Below are 19,918 nucleotides of genomic sequence, written 5' to 3'. Positions count from 1 at the left end.
TTTCTTTATCCACTCAAAGAATCATTTCCTAAGTTGAGTAATGGACTTTGAGTGATTCCAAATTAAAGAAATTTCAGTGATTAAAACTGAAAAGAGAAAATGGATAGTTGTCTTAGTATTCTGACCCGCTGAGTCCAGATTTCAAAAATATGATCAAAGATCAAAGTAGGAAGGAAAACAGAATTTTCCTATTTGCCAAAGTAAATAGGTATGACTGTTGAGCAGGGACCACATGGCTGTAACATCTTGCTTTGTTGATGTGAAGAGAGGCTCAGAGTTGCTCATGCTTACGGCAGGTACGTCTCCGTTGAAGGAGGAAAACAGTGACCTCACCTTGCTGATCTGACTCTGCATTCCGTGAGACGAGGGCACTGACTGCTGGAAATGTGATGCTGGACATGGCGGCCACGGTCCCTGCTGCCCACATCATCCTGCAATGACAGGACAGGCTGCGGTCAGGGAGCAGGCCAGCCCCAATGAGCTTGCTGTTCAGAGTACAATCAATGGCAAAAGCACAAAATGCTTTCTGTTTTCTTGTGTTAAGTTACATTTATTTTTTTCCTCTTTAAAAATGGATTTTTTTTTTAACCTAGAAGGTTTTGCATCTGTTAATACTGATCACTTCACGGGCTGGGAAAGTTTCATTTCTTTATTTTACCTCTGTCAAATCTGTTCTTCCTCCTAGTTTCCCTATTACCATATTTAGATGTAAGCTCAATGAAATGCAAAAGGATTTCTTGTTCCTATAAATACCACATTTTCCCTACCAATTTTCCACTTTTTTCTTTGTACTTCTCAAAGGCTCAGCTCCATACTGTCTTTGAGCTGCTCAGTTTTCTACCCCTCAATAAAGTGTTGTGTGCCACCGACAGAAAAAGTTGGTGGCACACAACACTTCAGAGACCTGAAGTTCAGGATGACATCCTGCAGACTTCCAAGTGTGCTTCCTTTAGACCTTTGTTTTTTCTCAATGAAAGGAACCTAAATGTGTGTCAGTATTAGGTGTTGAGTGTGAGCAAAGTGAGGCCCCACCTGGGCTTAAAACCTGCTTGGCCAGACTCTCTTGGGGATGACATGCACGTCCTTATTTAAAAGGAAAAACCCTTTAGGTCGACAGAATCTTTCTAAGGTAGCATGAGTTTGACTGAATCAGCTATTGAACCAAAGTTCATGGGACTGAAATTAAGATTTCCAAGAACAAGAAGAATCAACCACCGACCACCTAAAGCATTTCGAGTTCTTCTAAATTGTGTCATCCATTTATGACTGCAAAATGGGGACCAAATCAAATATCTAAAACGGAGATATGGACTCTAGTATTTGGTAGCCAGGCACATAGGGAAACTTGCCACACAACAAAATAGCACTCAAAATTCTTTTTATTTCTTCTTATTCCACAGGGCTTAATTTAACCTTCCTTCCTCTTAATGGGAATCTAATACATTAGGAGTAATAACTGATCAGGATACACAAGATTCTGGAGGAGACAGCAGTGTTCATCTAACTCATATGCTTTGTATTATAAAGGTTATGTCACTGTCCAAAGTCACTCAGCTAATGATAGTAGTAAATTCCACCATAATCAGTCATTTTTCCTTGTCTTCTTGTTTTGTTTTTGCCTATAATGTGTTGACTCCAAAAATTGACAAATGTGTTTAAAAATTAGGCATAAAACTTTTTTTTGGAGGGTTGGAGGAAGTAACAACTCACTGAAAGCCTGCTGAGGTGAAGGCAATCTATCCAAATAATCCTAAATTACCAGCTCTACCCTTCCCCAAATTAAGTCTTAACAGTTTTTGAAATGTTGAATACACTATGCCAGTAAAGTAACTCCTGCTTCCTTCACATCACACTCAACTAATTCGAGCTCTCTAAAAGATACATCTGTCTATTAGTTCATAAGAATCCATGGGAGAGGCTTACCATGCCTGAGATCCAAAACCGTACCAGGCTAACTGGAGCATCTGAAAACCCAAACCAAGGAGAACGGTGTTCTTATTCCCTAATGATCTCATCAAGATGGTAAGAAAGACCGTCTGCAAAGCAAAGGGGATAATCCTGAGTAATCATATGAACACAAGCACAAGATCTGATGCAAGTTCTATGGGGAAGCCCATTAATGGTGACCAAGAATCTCAAAATGGCAGACCACCTGACCTAAGACCTTGGAGGCCGTGCAGTACTGATGTAGCTCTAAAGGGGTGAAACTTCGGGGCCTTCCCAGACTAACCTGGGCTCAGGGCCTTCGGCCTCCTCCCCAGAAACCTGTTTATCTGGTGCTTATCACTTCCCAAAAGGTCATCACAGCTGTTCAACAGTTACTGTGATTGAGAAGAAAATGCCTCTGTCTCTTTGGAGAAATGCCAATAATTTAGCCACCAGTGAATAGCAAACCCCTGATGAACATTTACAGAATATGTGGGACTTTGGTGGGGGTTAACAGTTTCACAAAGTTGGACTGATACAAATGTGATTTTAACAAATATATACTCTGCTAAAAAATTAGGTGAGACAGCCTGAAAAGGCATAGGATAAAAGATGAATCTGGGCTAATTGACTAACCAGAGTTAATATTAAAAACAAGGCAAAATCATAAGCAACTTGAAAGTTTAACATAATTTACATTTGCTGATACACTTAAAAAAAATAAAAGGCCCTTGGTTTGATGCATTCCTATAAGCCTTGTCAATTCTAATATTTGGGCAAAGCAGTTTTGCGGGCTTCTCATTTCTCTTTGAGAGAGTTATCACAGAAGAGTGCTCCACCTGGCCTACCATGCTTCATATAGCTGTTCCAGGAAAATAGCCACGTAACAGTCCCATATGATATAGTGAATGCACCTAAGCATATCGATGAATTAATTTAAAGCATATATGCCCTGCCTTTTGTGGTCCTATAATAGATGGGGAAACGTTTAATAAATACTCTTTACTCATTACATATATCCTAACGTACTGACTTACCACATTTCTTCAGTCCTGGGGATAGCAAGGATTGTAATAGTTACAAAATTTCATTTCTGCTTTTCACCTTCATTAATTTTCAATATTAAAATAATACTGAAACATTTTTCTGGTTAATTTTGCAATACTGGAGTTAGATTGTGGTTGGTGGTTGTAAAAGCAAATTTTTATTTGCTGAATTGATCCATTAGAGGTAACAACACGTGCTCTATAAAGTATTGAAAAGTTGTGTTAAATTCCTCCTAAATCATAACCTTAAGATTCTATTAAAAATGGAATAACTCTATGGTCTGTATCCATGTCAGTTTACTGGGTTTGATATTGCACCACAGGACATAAGATGTTACCATGGCAGAGGAGGAGGGGAACTGAGGTAGTGGTGCAGGAGATCTCCATGAATATTTCTTTGCAGCTTTCTATGAATCTACAGTTACTTCAGATTAAAAACATTAAAAAAAAAAAAAAAAAAGGATGGGTAAAATAACACTCACCTGAGCCACAATAGACAGAATTCCTACCATAGCTATGAATGCTGCAATTTTAACAGATCCAAAACCTATGACCTGTGGAAATGAAAACACTTTGTAATACAGGTATTATAAAAATAAGGAATGTTATGTTCCATTAAAGCCATAGAATAAAATAGTTGAGGAAAGTTCATAAAACCTTGACAATGGCAAATTAGGCAGTGCTCGAAGTTGAACCTATTTTTTTTTTTTTTTTTTTTCTTTTTGCGGTATGCGGGCCTCTCGCTGTTGTGGCCTCTCCCGTTGCGGAGCACAGGCTCCGGATGCGCAGGCCCAGCGGCCATGGCTCACGGGCCCAGCCGCTCCGCGGCATATGGGATCCTCCCAGACCGGGGCACGAACCCGTATCCCCTGCATCGGCAGGCGGACTCTCAACCACTGCGCCACCAGGGAGGCCCGAAGTTGAACCTATTTAACCGATAATTTATATCTAAATCTGTCATAAGAAATCATTATAAGCAGCACAACTTAATTTAACAAATATTAAATATTAAGATAATATTTTCGGGGTTTCCCTGGTGGCACAGTGGTTGAGAGTCCGCCTGCCGATGCAGGGGACACGGGTTCGTGCCCCAGTCTGGGAGGATCCCACATGACGCAAAGCGGCTGGGCCCATGAGCCATGGCCGCTGAGCCTGCGCGTCTGGAGCCTGTGCTCCACAATGGGAGAGGCCACAACAGTGAGAGGCCCACGTACCGCAAAAAAAAAAAAATTCTATTGTAGGCCTACCTATTTTTTGCATATCCATCCCCATCCGCAACCCACCAAGAGACAAACATAACATTATCAAGCGTTGGAGAGAACATGAAGAAAATGATTCGATTTTTGATGCTGCCAACACAGAGTATGCTCACTGGCAAAGTCAGTGGCTCTCAACTTTGGCTGCACGTTAAAATCATGTGGGCAACAGAGAAGGGGAGAAGAGAAGGGAGAGAGGAGAAATGAGATGCTGGAATCCACTTGAGACCAATTAAATCAGACTCTCTGGGCCCAGACACAGGTATGTTTTAAAAAGCTTCCATGGTGATTCTAATTCTAATGAGCAGCCAAAGTTAGCTGGTAATGATTTCTAAGCCTCTTAACCTTAACAGCAGCTCTGAAATGCCTACTAAAACTTTTAAGTTTTAAATATCAAGTTTTTATTTGCCCTATCTATTGAAACTTTATAAAATTCAGAAAAAACCTTTAAAAATTATTGTATACAATCTTCACATTTCATAAATGACCGTCTTCCTTCAAGTTACACAACTAGCTAATAAAAAGAGTTAGAGCTAGAACCTCTGGTTCCCAAACCAGTGCTGCTGACATTAACAATATCCTATTACTCTCTAATCAAATGCAATTTTTAAAAATTGGAATCTATTTCTCAGTCTAATTTGTAAATATATATATATATTTTTAGTTGAAGTATTGACTTAAAATGCATCCGTTTCTGCTGTACAGCAAAGTGACTCAGTTATACATAATATACATTCTCTTTTACATTCTTTTCCATTACGGTTTATCCCAGGACACTGAATATATAGTTCCTTGTGCTATACAGTAGGACCCTGATGTCCATCCATTCTATATGTAATAGTTTGCATCTACTAACCCCAAACTCACCCCAAACTCCCAGTCCATCCCTCCCCACAACCCCTGTAAATATACTTTTTAAAACAGCTTTATTGAGACAGAATTAAAATACCATACAATTCACCCATTACAAGTGTACAATTCAATGGTTTTAGTTTTATATTCACAGAGTTGGTAAATTATCACCATGATCAATTTTAAAAGCTCTCATCACTCCTCAAAGAAACATGGTACCCCATTAGGATTTCCATTCCCCCAGCCTACTCTACCACCTAGCCAGTAATCTACTTTCTATCTCTATGGATTTATTTATTCTGAGCATTTCATACAAATGGAATCATACTATGTATGGTCTGGCTTCTTTCACTTATAATAATGTTTTCAAAGTTCACCCATGCTGTAGTGTGTATCAGTGCTTCATTGCTTTTTATTGCCAAATAATAACATAATAACAGATAATAATAACAGATAATAATATTATTATTATTTGGCAATAATAATATTGCCAAATAATAACAGATATTTCACATTTGTTGATCCATTTCATCAGTTAATAGGCATACGGGTTGTTTCTACTTTTTGGCTACTATGAATAATAATTTGTGTAAGAGTTTTTGTATAGGTATGTGTTTTCAATTCTCTTGGCTATATACTTAGAAATAGATTTGCTGGGAACTCTATGTTGAACACTTTGAGAAGGAGACATGTTTTTTCACTTTCTTCCTTGGACTTTCCCATTTTTCCTACATTATTTTCTACATTAAATGCAAATTTAATGTAATTTAATGTATGCATATATAATTTTCTACATTAACCACACTATCTCACCACTCTTCCTTCTAAATCTCCAACATCCACCCACCATAATGAGCAAAACAAAAATAAAACTGCTTGAAAAACGTTTTACTTAAACATGACACCATATAAAATATTATAGTCTCATACTCTCAGGAAAACTATGAGAATGGAGAATTTAACAAATTTTATTTAAAAATATCTCTAAAAATAGTGGAATTTATCTTAGGAGGAGGCTTGCTTTGACAAAGTGGAGTAAACCATTAGGAGGACTTCCAGTGAAATCAGTAAAAGACCAAGACAGGATTGCAATGGAAGGCAACTCAGGTCTTAGCAATCCCAGAGACCTAAAACAACAGTTGGAAAAGGGAACTTTTTAAAAAAATTGCTGTAAGTCAATTGCCTTTTGGGGAGGTCAAAGTAAGGTGTAAATTTTTAAAGAGAAAAATCAGAAGGGAGAAAAGATTATTTTGGTAATTATTTGTGAGCCACCTTGAAGTCTACAGTGTTGTTGAGCTATGGCCTACTACAGATGGCTAAGCAAGCTGGCTGTGATCAGACCCAGGGGTCAGGGCACTTCTGAAATAAACTTTACCTCTCTGTGAAATTTAATGGGTATTATTAAAGATTTAATAAATTCTGGGCTTCCCTGGTGGCGCAGTCGTTGAGAGTCCGCCTGCCGATGCGGGGGACGCGGGTTCGTGCCCCAGTCTGGGAGGATCCCACATGCCGCGGAGCGGCTGGGCCCATGAGCCATGGCCGCTGGGCCTGCACGTCTGGAGCCTGTGCTCTGCAGCGGGAGAGGCCACAACAGTGAGAGGCCCGCATACCGCAAAAAAAAAAAAAAAAAAAAAATTTCTGTTTCTACTAATTCTCTTTCTGTATAACTCTCAAAGAAATTTTTTCCACAGTAAACATTTTATTGTATTTTAAAAATTATTGCACTAAAGGTCTCCTGACTACTAATTATATGTCAGCACCTACATTTATAACTAGAAGCAAGTTAACACAATTTTTTTCTCTACAGTGTTTTCCCACAAAATACCTCTAGCCAGATCCCAATCTCTGATTTTCCTCATGTTCAAAAGCTACTAGGCACTCACTACTCACCTGCCTGAGGTAGAGGAAAAAACTTGAATACTGTCCAGCCTCAGAAAGGTATGAAAGAAAAACGGTGATGCAGATTAATAAGACGGTAGAATCTTTTCCAACTTTCTTCAGTGACTAGGAATAAGCAGAAACAGAAACATATAAAAAGCAAATAGATACTGATGTCACTGATATTCTGGGATATTGGCTGCACTGTTTTGATCTATTAAGGTAGATAACAAAAGATGAATGGATTATAAAAGGAATTGAGCCTTAACATTAAATCTATCACCATCTCTTTAAGGAGGTTACAAGTCCTAATTTCAGAGGTATGTTTCAAATATTACAGCTTTCTCTCTTTGTTAACAATACTGGTTCACATCCTGAAACAGACCCTGAACATCCTATGAACAGACCCTGAAAAAACATTGCTTCAGAACCTTTTAAGAAAATCTCATCTCTCTCTTTCATTCATAATACAACTCCTTTAAAGCCATAAACAGTACAGTGTTTTCATTACACATAAATTTACTCTATTCTTTAAAATGTTAACATTAAATTTGCCTTTAAAATTTGTAGACAAATAAGTATGCTCCAGCCATGGGGTCAGTGACGACAAGATTCTCTGACCAGTAACAACTTTTTGAATTTAACAACCTTCTCCAAAATCCTACTCCTCTCTACACAGGATGTCTGAGTAGACCAAAAGGTGCACCAAAAGTTGTCTACAGAGTGTAGAGCTCTGCAGTGCATTCTAGGTGATCATAACTGTAACCTTCATATAATTAAAAGCAAAAGTAGCTAATGTCTATTGGGACCTTGCTATATACCAGACACTAGACTGGTTAATTTATATACATTCACTGCAATCCTCATAACAGCCCTGAAAAGTAAGCCACAATAGTTGCACTTCACAGAGGAATTTCTCTGTGTAGCTTGACAAGGTGGGAGGTCTGACTGGCTCCACTCCTGGTTTCCTTTTCTCCAGACCTATTTCTTGATATCTGACATTACAGCACAAACAGAATGAGCAGGGTCCACAGGTCATACAATGAGGGAGCTTTTTAGAAAAGAATTTCTCATGAGTTAGTTTTCTTATATGTATTTTTCCTAAAAGATAAGCTTAAGGGAAAAAAATCAAATATCAAATCTCTGGTTATTTTTTTCTGCACATATTTTCTTCAAGAACTATTTCAAACCAGAGAAGGTGGGGAGAGAAGATTCTTCTTCTCAGTACTTTTTCTAGTTGTTAATGGGATTCCCCCATGACAAAAGAGAAAACAAAGACTCCATTCAATCTGCAAAAGACAAGTTTAAAGCCTCTGTTCAACGTGGGTGTATATTAACAACTTAGATAATAACTACTTTAGTTGGTCCAAATGCATTTACCCTTTTTGAATTTAAGCGAACCGAAACAACCACTTCAAATGGCCACTTTCATTTATTTTGTTAAAAGAAGGATGAAAACAACTATGCAAAAAGAAAAAAACCTTCCTTCCCAAGTCTTCATCAGGGATAAACTGGACATTTCTTGTCTCTTCCCATAGGATAACCACATGCTTGACTTAAGAAGTAGCAATTCTATATATTCCTTCGTGTACAGTCTACCTCAGTCCCTTACTTGCAAATACATTTTTTCTAATTTGTACTGGAGAAAAAAAAATAGATCAACAACTGCTAGGATGCTTGAGGCTGCAGGAATGTTCTTTTATTTGCATGGCTTAGAAAGATATTTAGGAAAGTAAATGTTTTCATGTTTTTATTTACCGCAAAAGGGTCTGCTTGTTTCCAAGAAATCGGAGCTCCCCAGGAAAGAGGTCTCATTTTCTCTGGCAAAGATTCTGGAACAGCCAATAAGATGAAGCAGATGTCCAGAAGAGCCACCACTGTGGCCACCAGCACAACAAGGCTGTCTCCATAACTGGCGGACAGGTATGCTCCAATGGCTGGGCTGCTGACCAGACTGGCTGCAAATGTGGCCGAGACCTATGGAAAAAGCACACTCTCACCCAGGGTCCCATCTGCTGCAGGTGCACACCTATATTCCTGTTCTCATCCAGGTTCCCACAGGTACATACCTAAAGCCATCCATCCCTGGCTTTAAAAAGACAAAAGGATTGTGTTGCACACAACTTTTAAGAATGAAAGTAATTTTGTTTTAAGGACTTGTTCACAAGCTATTAACTAATTGGAGTTATTCTAGAAAGCTACAAGAATACAAAATAATGATTTGTTAGAAATAAAAATTGTAAAACCTTCCCCATAAATAAAATATACATGTTTTAATTTTCTTTATTTGGGGAATGGGGATGTAGAGAGAAAGGTATGAAAAACATTTCTGCAGGGTTGATGATAAAATCTACAAATTACTCAGAGACTAGGCTTGATTTCATCTTCCAAAAACATGTACTGTTTCACCATTTCATTAGCACTGAGAGGGGGAAAAATCTCTGGTAATCTTAGAAAAAGCTATAACAACAACAAAAAATCTGAAAAGATTTGTTGAGGGAGACGTCAAAGCTTTTTAAATGCAGAAATCCCCAGGCTAGGGACTTTCGTCATGCTGTCACCTCACTCCCAACCTCCACCTAATACCAGAGACCACTGACTCAACTGATGACCCTTGCAACTTGAATCCATGTGAAGCTTCTTCACACTGCTTTCCTACAAGCACGTAGAAGGCTCCTTTAATTTGAAATGTAATCTGAATGTTCAGAAGCTTAAATGGGCAGTCTCCAAATTATAACCAGACTGAGTGTCAAAAGCACATTTATAATAAGTTGGTTATTTAAACTTCTAATTGATTTTAATAGAAACTACAGAAATCACTATCTATGATTGAAATTATGACTCCTGGGTAGCCAATAACATTTTTTCTTCATCCATCACCCCCCAACTGAATGTGAAAATACAACGTATTGGAAATTAGTATTATACTAAAAATATTATAAAAGCCAAAAGTAAAAAAATTTCTGGGGAAAAAAAGGGGGTATAGAGAATTCTAATTTGGAGAACAGGAATTCCCTGGTTCAATATTTATTGAGCATCTACTATGTGCCAGATAAATAAGAAGACAGAGCTCCTGCCCTTCAGGGTTTTTCATTTTACTTAAGAAGATCAAGGCAATCATGTAACTTTATACTATAAATTGCAATGACATGCAAACAGCTATGGGAGCACTGCTGCAGCATCCTCACGTGCTACGGAAGCATTGCTGCAGGGTCCTCAGGTGCTAATACTAACATCATACGTGCACAAAATGGGTCATTCATTCATTTATTCATAACCGTTTTCCACTACTTAATCCTTATCAAATTACTGTATGTAAATTGAGAAGATATTCTACAATTCAATGTACAAATGAAGAAACAATATATGTCTTAAGTTCACACAGATGAGCAAGAACTGGAAGCCATTCTCCAATTTCTCAAATTCATCTTTCTCACTAAAATGCAGTCAGACTTAGACCTAAATTTCAGCTAAAACTGCTTCTATAATTCCACAGCATTCCAAGTGTAAAGAATCTAAAGATCATGGAGTATACAGAAGAAAACACTCAATCATTTATTTTGTTATTTGTCAAAGACATTTCTAAGTCTACTATCATAATTCTATTCTAGCCAATTGGACATATTCTAAGATAAAGATTGTTCAATAACTCAAGATTTGGTCATTAAGAACAATGGAATTAAACTATTATCTATTTAACAATAATTTAATATATAAGAACACACGATACATCAGTTTTGAATAGAAAATGACTGCCTTCTACTAAGCTCCCCCACAAATTTGAAGGGGATACAGTAACTACTTCAGATATAAACAAGGGGGATAAAGAATGATTGATTATGAGATTAATGCTCATTATCAATAAATGATGCACTCTAGGGCTTCCCTGGTGATGCAGTGGTTGAGAGTCCACCTGCCGATGCAGGGGACATGGGTTCATGCCCCAGTCCGGGAAGATCCCACATGCCGCGGAGCGGCTGGGCCTGTGAGCCATGGCCGCTGAGCCTGCGCGTCCGGAGCCTGTGCTCCGCAACGGAAGAGGCCACAACAGTGAGAGGCCCACGTACTGCAAAAAAAAAAGATTGATTATGAGATTAATGCTCATTATCAAATAAATGATGCACTCCAAACCATGGTAAACTTTTAAATTCATCTTTCCCATCCATGTGATGTATCCTGCAACACTGCTCTAAGGGAGAAGTGCTCTATTTTCTGGTATTTCCATAATTCAAACATTTGTACACTGCCATGGAGAAATTACCAAAGGCAGAAATCTTAATGAGAATCTTTAAGTCTTGAAAAACACGAAGAAGACACGAGCATTATTATTTACAAGTCTATGTATCTAAAGACCTGAAAGCTTCATAACTTGACTTAGATGGTACCGCAAGGCAAATGCTCTCAGACACAGAGGGGCAGGCCTACCCCCTCCTCCTAACACAGCCCAATTTGGTTAGGTCCTACAGTGCTCAGGATTTCCTCCTCCCATCTCTCCGTCTACTAATGCCCACCTATAATACCCTAACTTCCTCCCTCCATTCCCTCAGTGGTACACTGAAGCAGGTATAACACTTAAAGATCAGTTTAATTTCTTCAAGTATGCAAAAAGTAAAACATAATTGTTATATACATGTAGTAATAGTGAGAAACAACAGGAATATAGTGGGAAAAAGTCTGTTATTAAAATATTTAATAATGAATACTCTGGAAGCCAATTTAATCATGTGGAATATGGAAATGAAAATAAAAAGGTTAGTCACCAAATTTCAAATATCAGAAGGGGACAGGGAGCAGCAGTGGTTTCCTAATTGTTTTATTTGATTAGTTACATTGCTCAGTAAATACTTGTTGAATGAGTTTCTGAGAATCTATGGTCCCATGAAATTCTATGTAAAATGTTGCATCTTTCTTAAAACTTAAAGCAGCCTACTTGCTTAGTTTGTGTATTTAGCTAAAATCCCTCTTTAACACTCAATACAACACCAGTGAATAAATCTAAAGGATGACTTCACCACAACAGTCTCTCATTAACTTAAATTCATTATTGCAGCCATTGAAAGAATTACCACTTTTCTTTGTTTACTGGAGGAGTTTTAGTAAGGAAGATATACATATATATTCTTCAACAGATCTCAAAATGCTTCTTAGAATTTCAGCTAGACTTGATTGACAATCCTATAATTAACTGGCAATAAATCCTCCTATATCTGTAAGGTAGCCTGCAAGCTTTTTTTCTTTTACTTTTTTCAGGTTTGTCATCTCAACATCTGATATGTAGAGGTAAATGTAAAGGTTAGCCACTGGCCAAATCCTGGGTCCTGTGACCAAGTCAGGAAGCCTTACATGCTGGCTGAGGGCACATTTCAGTAGGGTGCTCCTCCCAGTAACTTCTCTCAACATACCTAAGAACAGGCATTATTATAACTGCCATTTTACAGATGAAGAACTGAGCTAGAGACAGGGGAACTAAGTCACGATCACTTTGGTTCCAGAACTCTCTCTCTCTGAAATCTTTCCTAAGTACTACTGCTTAGCACAACAGCTTCATGAGGGGTTTTTCTGGTGGAAGCAAGGAACAAAAATCGAATAAAATTGGAGGGAAATGAGTGTTTTCTGTGATGTTGAGAAAAGCTGCGCAAGTGTGATAAATGAGGCTTGTGGCACCCCTCAAATCTGCTGACCAACCCTGAGAGCCCACCTTGAACACCCTGCCTTCTTTGAAGCCTTCCTATCTGCTTCTCCCTCTCCGTAGCACTCTGGAGATGCCCCTGTTTTAGGACATGACATGCGAAACATTCAGGGGAGGAGGGAAGAAGGAAAGGAGAGAGCAAGTAATAGCTACAGGGTAAGTGGGGTCGAAGGAGAAGTTTTTAAACTACTGATGTCTAAAGTCAACAAAGTAAAAATTGCTGTTGTGTTTTGTGGAACAGCAGTGACTGACTTATATGTCCATCATTGATCCATACAATTATTCATTGAGTCAACACTGAATGACTACTTACTGTCTTCCAGGAAGTGGGATTTAAAAGAAAAAGTAAGGCTCAGGAGAGAAGTAACCCAAGTTTCTGGCATTCAATCCCCCTCCAAACATTCAACAACCCAGCCAGATCATCTTTCTTCTTCCATCTTCTTACTAGGAACATGTCAAACACAGGAAAGTTGAGAGAAGAGCACAATGCACACTGAAGGGGAGCAGAATAAGCCACCCCAAAATGTGCCACTTTGGCATGTGGATTGTTCTTAGCTGAAGGCAATTAAGACCCAGAAGACTCAGGAAAAGCTTTTTACCTTTCCCTTAACAGCCTAAAAGAATTTAGACAGGAGGCCTATGCCAGGAAGAGAGCAAATAGTAAAGATAACTTTTTATATCAGACTTAACTGCATGGAATGGCAAACATTTTTTACCAGATATTTGCTCTCCTCATCTTCCTGTGAATTGTCTTCCTTCCCTTTGTAGCCCCAGACCCCTACCCTCTTTCTCCTTAGCTCAAGATGGTATATAAGCCTCAATTGCCTGACTTCCCTTGAGTTATCTCACATCTTTGTGGGACTCCCATACAAATGAAATTAAATTTGTTTTTCTCCTGTTAATCAGTCTTACATCAATTTAATTATTATGCTGGCCAAAGAACCTAAAAGGGAAGAAGGTAAAATTTTTCCTGTCCACACCCAATTACCCCAAGAGGTTCACACACTGAACACATACCCACAAATGCTCGTCTGTCATCTTTTCCCCTTGAACCACTTAAATAATTTTCAGAGTTGTGACACTCTGACCTAAATGGCTTCAGCCTGCCATCTTCTACAGGTCTTTCTTCTCCTACGTAATCATAGTGCCATTATCTTGCCTAAGAAAATTAGAAATGATTGTCAATTACCCAAAAAAGTTCTCCTATGACTTTTGTTATACACTCAGCAATTATTTGCTGAATGAATGTAGTCCTTTTTCTGTAGTACCATGTCCCAAATAAGTGCCTGAGTCACACAACTAGCAATACAGTAACAATGGATTAACATGGCTGAGGTTTTATCACCTCTCCAATTCTAATTAGCTACACAGAGACCTATGATCGTAGCACCTGTTTACTGTTTATGGTTCCTCAAGAGATTAGCTAATAAGAAACAAATCAAACCAACTTTAAAAAAAAACTTTGCAACTGACAAGTCAACACATCCTGCCAATCTTCCAACACTAAAACCAGAAAATAAATTACTAGCAATTTCTATCTTGCTATTTTAACTTCTCATAAGTCTCCTTTTTTATTTCAATTGCTTTGGATTTTCTTTTACATAAGTCAATATTTAACACTATTTTAATAAAATCTCACTTTCCAGTGAATTTTTAGTAGAATGTTCATTATTCCTCTGATTAAAAAACAATCTAGGGTTTCCCTGGTGGCGCAGTGGTTGAGAGTCCGCCTGCCAATGCAGGGGACACGGGTTCGTGCCCCGGTCCGGGAAGATCCCACATGCTGCGGAGCCGCTGGGCCCATGAGCCATGGCCGCTGGGCCTGCGCGTCCGGAGCCTGTGCTCCGCAACGGGAGAGGCCACAACAGTGAGAGGCCCGCGTACGCAAAAAAAAAAAAAAAAAAAAAAACCAAAAAAACACACAATCTATTATCTTACCGATCCATAAGCAGTACTTCGCTCATGCTCCTGAGTAACATCAGCTACATAGGCAAATATCACAGAGAACGTGACTGAGAAGACTCCAGACATGGAAATCATTGCAAAATACCACCTATAAAAAGATTATTTTAAACACCCATGAGAGAGGTAGTGTATACACACTTTTATAACCAAAGCCAAAGATATCATGTAAAGACTATAAACCAAAAAATAAATTTTAAAAATACATGTATATTTAAAGATATAGAGGACAACTAATAAAATTATAATCAAGATGGAGAGGAAGGAGAAACATACTAATTTTGTCATTGTTCAAGGGGTTTCAGTAAATGCAGTTTAAAAAAATGAAAGAGTAAGGGTATGCAGTAAAGTTATACTTTTAAAGGTAGCCAGAACAGAAATTAAAACTTTCTAAACTTCCTAGCTTTAGCTAAGAATAATACATATATGCAAAAGCAGGAAGCATTTTAAAAATTAATTAAGACAAAAAATTTCTATTATATGCATAGATGTTTAAAAAATCTAGTTAAAATATTAGCAAACAGAACCTCACAGAACAAAAAGTAGGGTTTAATCCTAGGATGTAAGAATGTTTCAATATTAGAAATCTATTAATATGATTCATCATGCTGGTAGATCTAAGAAGAAAATTCAAATGACCTCCACTGATGCAAAAGGCATCAAATAAAATTTGACATTCAACCTTGATTTTAAAAAAGAAAATCTCTAAATAAAATAGGAACAAGTATTTTTCAACCCAAAAGGTAGCTTAATACTCAATGATGAAACATTGTATTTCCTTCATATATATGAGGCAGATTGGTCCTAGATAGGTCCATAATCATTACTTTTATTTAACATTATTCATTAGTCTACACAAGTAGCAGAAGCAGCAGCATGAAAACTGGAAGAGAAGAGGTAAAATCATTTAAAGATCTGAAGAAAATAATTTTAAGGTATTGAGAGAACATTAAAAAAAAAAAACCCTAATTCATCAGAAAAGCATGACTTGTTCTTGGACAGAAAGACTCAATACCAAAAAGTATTTTATAAAAATTCATCTGGTAGGAAATAAAATGATTCATTATAGATAGCCAACACATCTGGAACATGACAAATGTTGACATCAAATTCCTATCAGATAATCAAATGAGAGTATTTTCACATGAGCACCCCCCTCCAAAACTATTCATTGCATTTTTTTTAAAAAACCCAAAAAACTGAAACACAAAACCCCTCCATTCTAAAGTATGTTCTTCACATAGGAATAGCATCTCAGCAACAGGAATTCTGGCCAAAATACCATCCTCTGTACTCCAGAAAAACTAAGTTACTGCTCAGGTGCAAATTCCAACCCATTTTTATTAACTAAATAGCCTTGGCTACATGCTAACTATTCTCTCCTTATTTATCATGAAAAAATGAGATCAAATTAAAATTCACATTATGATTTAGAATAGGCTATTGGTCTTAATACAGTACACACAAAAGTGACTCCTGCCTTTTGATATAAATTATGTTCATGTCAGTGCCCTAGAGCAATGAGCTGACAAAAAACAACACATTTTCAAAGTCAAATGAGCCACAATTGAGTGAGTACAGGGATTGTCTGCCCCCTCCCAGGACCCAATCTTGTAACTTACCTCATGGCAACAACAGCTGCCCTTAGAGACATCTTTTCTTTCTATTTCTTCACCTAAGTCAAGAACTTAGGTGGGCATGATGGCAACTGCCTACTAGCTTTCAGTATTACCGAAGAGTTCAAGTGAAAACACAGGTACAACTGTTTTGCAAAGGTTAAAAAGCACACTGCAGATGTATTGTCCACATGTAACCCAAAACAGACAGTCATGATGGAGGACCTAGCCACTCACCGTGGACTGATCCTCATCAGTGGAATTGGGAAGCAGGTGAAGAAGACGGTGCCGAGGAGAAAGGGCTTCCTTCCCCACACATCAGACAGCGCACCTATGAGTGGGGCACTCAGAAAAGAGAGCAGGCCCTGGAGAAGAAAGCAGAAGCAAAGGTCAGATTTATAATGTGATCCCCCAACTACTTGTAATTCTTATTTTCTAAATGCATTTCTAAATGCTCCAATTCATTTCAGTGGCTCCAAAACAGAATAATTTGAAACATTAAATACAACCTGTCATTAAAAAAAAAAAATCCTAACAAAATTTTTAAGCATGCTGTTTGAGAGGGAAGAAAGGGATAAGAGCTCGTTTTCTGGGAGAAACTGGAAAAGAGAGGTGATGTAAAATATATACACCCACAGTTGGCCCATAACATGAACATACACCAAGTGTATGGAAAGAAGCCAGACACTTAATTCATTTTAATAAATATGTATAGCATATCTATCACGTGCAAAGCTCTGAATTAACTGGTGAAGTGAAGACACTCAAATGAATACACACCTTCTGCTCCCAAAGGGATGAACTAATAGGGATAGCAGGATAAGTATGCATATACTAAATGTCCATAAGAAAAGCAGATTTTCTTGCCATCAAACTTAAAGTTCCACTTGCCTGGTGAACTTAGGACAGAGATAATGCAAGTTGCATAAGATGTGAAAGAGTTGAGGCTAAGGGGAAGCAAGAACACCACACATAAGCAAATGAAGTAAAACTCACATTTACCACTTCCTCACAATTTGCCAGTCACTCTGCTGGCTGGCCACTTCCGTATCTATTTCCTTTTTGAAATCATGGCCCTTTGAGGTGGCCACAGGCTTGCCTCTCAGACCCTGTTGGTGCTATCATCCTCCCTTTACATGTTCTGTCTGCACACATGGCCACCACCACCTACATTATGAACAGCTTTGCAATCTCTCTTCTGAGCTCTGTGCCTACAGCCAAATGTACTTCCCTATTTCGACATTTAACATGCACACTGTTCCCTATAAACCTGACCAAACACCCACACTTCCCATCTTTGCTAAGAAGCTGTCCAAAGCTTTCCCATCATCCCTCTACTCCTCAAGGCGATTTTTCAGACCATTCTCTTGTAATGATTTCTCTTTATCCATCCCCTGCTGTGACACTCTTCAGCGTTTCTTGCCTGGATTTAAATAAAACTGCTTTCTAACTGCCTCTTGCCCCTGGTCCTAGTTCCCTCCAATCTGTCCTCCACATACTCCCAAGAGCAACCTTGATGAGCTGCAGACTTCCGTTCTTTGATCCTTTGTTTAAAACTCTGCACTGTGCAGAGCTGAAATTCTTTAGCAGGTATTTAATAGGTGAAATAATGAGTGCCTGAACTTTGCTTTTAAATACTACAAATAGAAACTAGGTGATAAGTACATGGGCGTTTATTACATTATTCTCTCCTTTTGTGTATTTGAATTTTCATAATACATTTTAAAAATTCCTCAGCATAGCATACAGATAGAACACTCCAACATCTAGCACCTAACACACATCCTCTATGCTTTGTCTATATACAGTACTTCTTAGTTTGCTGAACATATACAACACCGTGTTCCTTTGTGCCAAAAGGCTTGCAAAGGCCCTTGTTGTGCCTGTATGCTTCCCACACTTGGACCTGGTAAACTACTAGTCATTCTTCTCAACTCTGAGCAAGGAGCACCTCTTCCTCTATTTTTCTTAGCTACTCAAACAGAATTAATCACACTGGTTTTTGAGGGGTGCAAAACAAACAACCCTCCCCCCCCAACCAGGTACATATTGCTTCTATTATAACTGTAACACTCTATTACAATTACTTGTTATTTGTCTATCTTCTCTATTGGATTAGAAATTGAGATTAAGGTCAGAGGAATGGTTTCTTTCCTTCTCTGTACCCTTGATGCCTATCACAGGGTCTGGCAATAAGGGCTTTCAAAGAGGTTTGGTAAACTGAATAGAACTTTTAAGAGCAAATCAACTGACAGTAGTTTCTAAGGTCACATGGCTGAGAAGAAAAAGAATAGGATTCTAATCCCTTATCAGCCACTAGTAAACTGATGTAAGGGGAGGTGAGAGAAGGTAAACTGATGTAAGGGGAGGTGAGAGAAGACTCAATGGAGGGCAGGCAAGTTGAGGAGAAAAGCATTTTGGCTCCTCTGAAATAAAATATTAATCCATACCCAGGCATCAAACCTTGTAATTTATAAGCCACAGTGGATTTCCAGGGCATTTGGTCTGTTCTTGCATCAAGACAGTTAAATGATCTCCTTTAACTAAGAGCTAAACGACTGCAGAAGCAGGGCTTAAATTCACGACTTGTAACTATCAGTTTCATAAATTTTAGAAACGAAAATCTTTTACGTTGCTTTAAAATTCTCTAAAAATATCAGGGCTTCCCTGGTGGCGCAGTGGTTGAGAATCTGCCTGCCAATGCAGGGGACACGCGTTCGAGCCCTGGTCTGGGAAAATCCCACATGTCGCGGAGCAACTAGGCCTGTGAGCCACAATTACTGAGCCTGCGCGTCTGGAGCCTGCGCTCCGCAACAAGAGAGGCCACGATAGTGAGAGGCCCGCGCACCGCGATGAAGAGTGGCCCCCACTTGCCGCAACTAGAGATAGCCCTCACACAGAAACGAAGACCCAACACAGCCATAAATAAATAAATAAAATTAAAAAATATCAAATGCCTGAGTTCTTGGGTAGTATAGAACTGGTCAAGAAAAATACATAAAGAAATTTAAGAGGACAAGGCAGTAGAAGTAACAACCACCACAAAAACAGTAACAAAAACTCTAAACACAAAGAACCCTGGAAAACTTTTTGGACAGTTCTGATTTTAGATTTCATACAATGCTTTAAGATATGGAATGCATGCCATTAAAACAAAGGATATGAGAAGGCCAAGCACTGAAGTTTTATTTAAAATAAAGTAGTTTTTACAGATAAAAGATACTGCTATCTAGATTCTGGATTTAAGTTGTAATTTAATCTATTCATTAAGTAATTATTATTTAAATAAAATTCTCAGTGACAACAGATGTTGAAAATACCCTCTGGAAGAACCTACATTTTTATTAAGATGCTAAAATTCAATCTAATAAATACTTGCCTCTTTGGAAAACTTGTATTTCTTAAAAATCAGACTTTCTTCTGTCCCAGAGTTATTTCTTCACTACCCAATCTAGCCCTAGATCCTATCAGGCCACATTATTACAACAGTAGATTGAGAAGGATATTTGTACCTTGATTAGGCAAGTACTTCATCAGTCCTAAAGATGCAGAGCACAATTTGCAAATGAGAACAAAATGTTTAAAAATTAAAACCAGACTGACATCAAGGCCCTAGCCTTTAACACAAATACAGTTGATTCTCGTTATTCACAGAATTAGAGAACACAGAACCATTGTTGCTAGAGGAAACAC

At 38.2% G+C, this 19,918-nt stretch overlaps 1 protein-coding gene across 1 annotated transcript in view; it reads right to left on the bottom strand.

Moving 5' to 3' along the window:
- Positions 1-19,918, bottom strand: part of MFSD14B (major facilitator superfamily domain containing 14B) — an 87,459-nt gene that overhangs the window by 3,900 nt on the left and 63,641 nt on the right. Inside the window, exons 4-10 of the mRNA XM_082624259.1 lie at positions 16,463-16,590; positions 14,586-14,700; positions 8,717-8,935; positions 6,971-7,084; positions 3,455-3,526; positions 1,924-2,036; positions 334-431 (exon numbers count right to left, since the gene is read on the bottom strand). Coding sequence (XP_082480385.1) covers positions 334-431; positions 1,924-2,036; positions 3,455-3,526; positions 6,971-7,084; positions 8,717-8,935; positions 14,586-14,700; positions 16,463-16,590 — 859 coding nt within the window. The remainder of the gene's footprint in view (positions 1-333; positions 432-1,923; positions 2,037-3,454; positions 3,527-6,970; positions 7,085-8,716; positions 8,936-14,585; positions 14,701-16,462; positions 16,591-19,918) is intronic.

This window comes from Mesoplodon mirus (assembly GCF_964341445.2).
Source record: "Mesoplodon mirus genome assembly, chromosome: 1".
Taxonomy (NCBI): Eukaryota; Metazoa; Chordata; class Mammalia; order Artiodactyla; family Ziphiidae; genus Mesoplodon; species Mesoplodon mirus.
The sequence above is the reverse complement of the archived record's forward strand: the minus strand, read 5'-3'. Positions and strand labels throughout refer to the sequence as shown.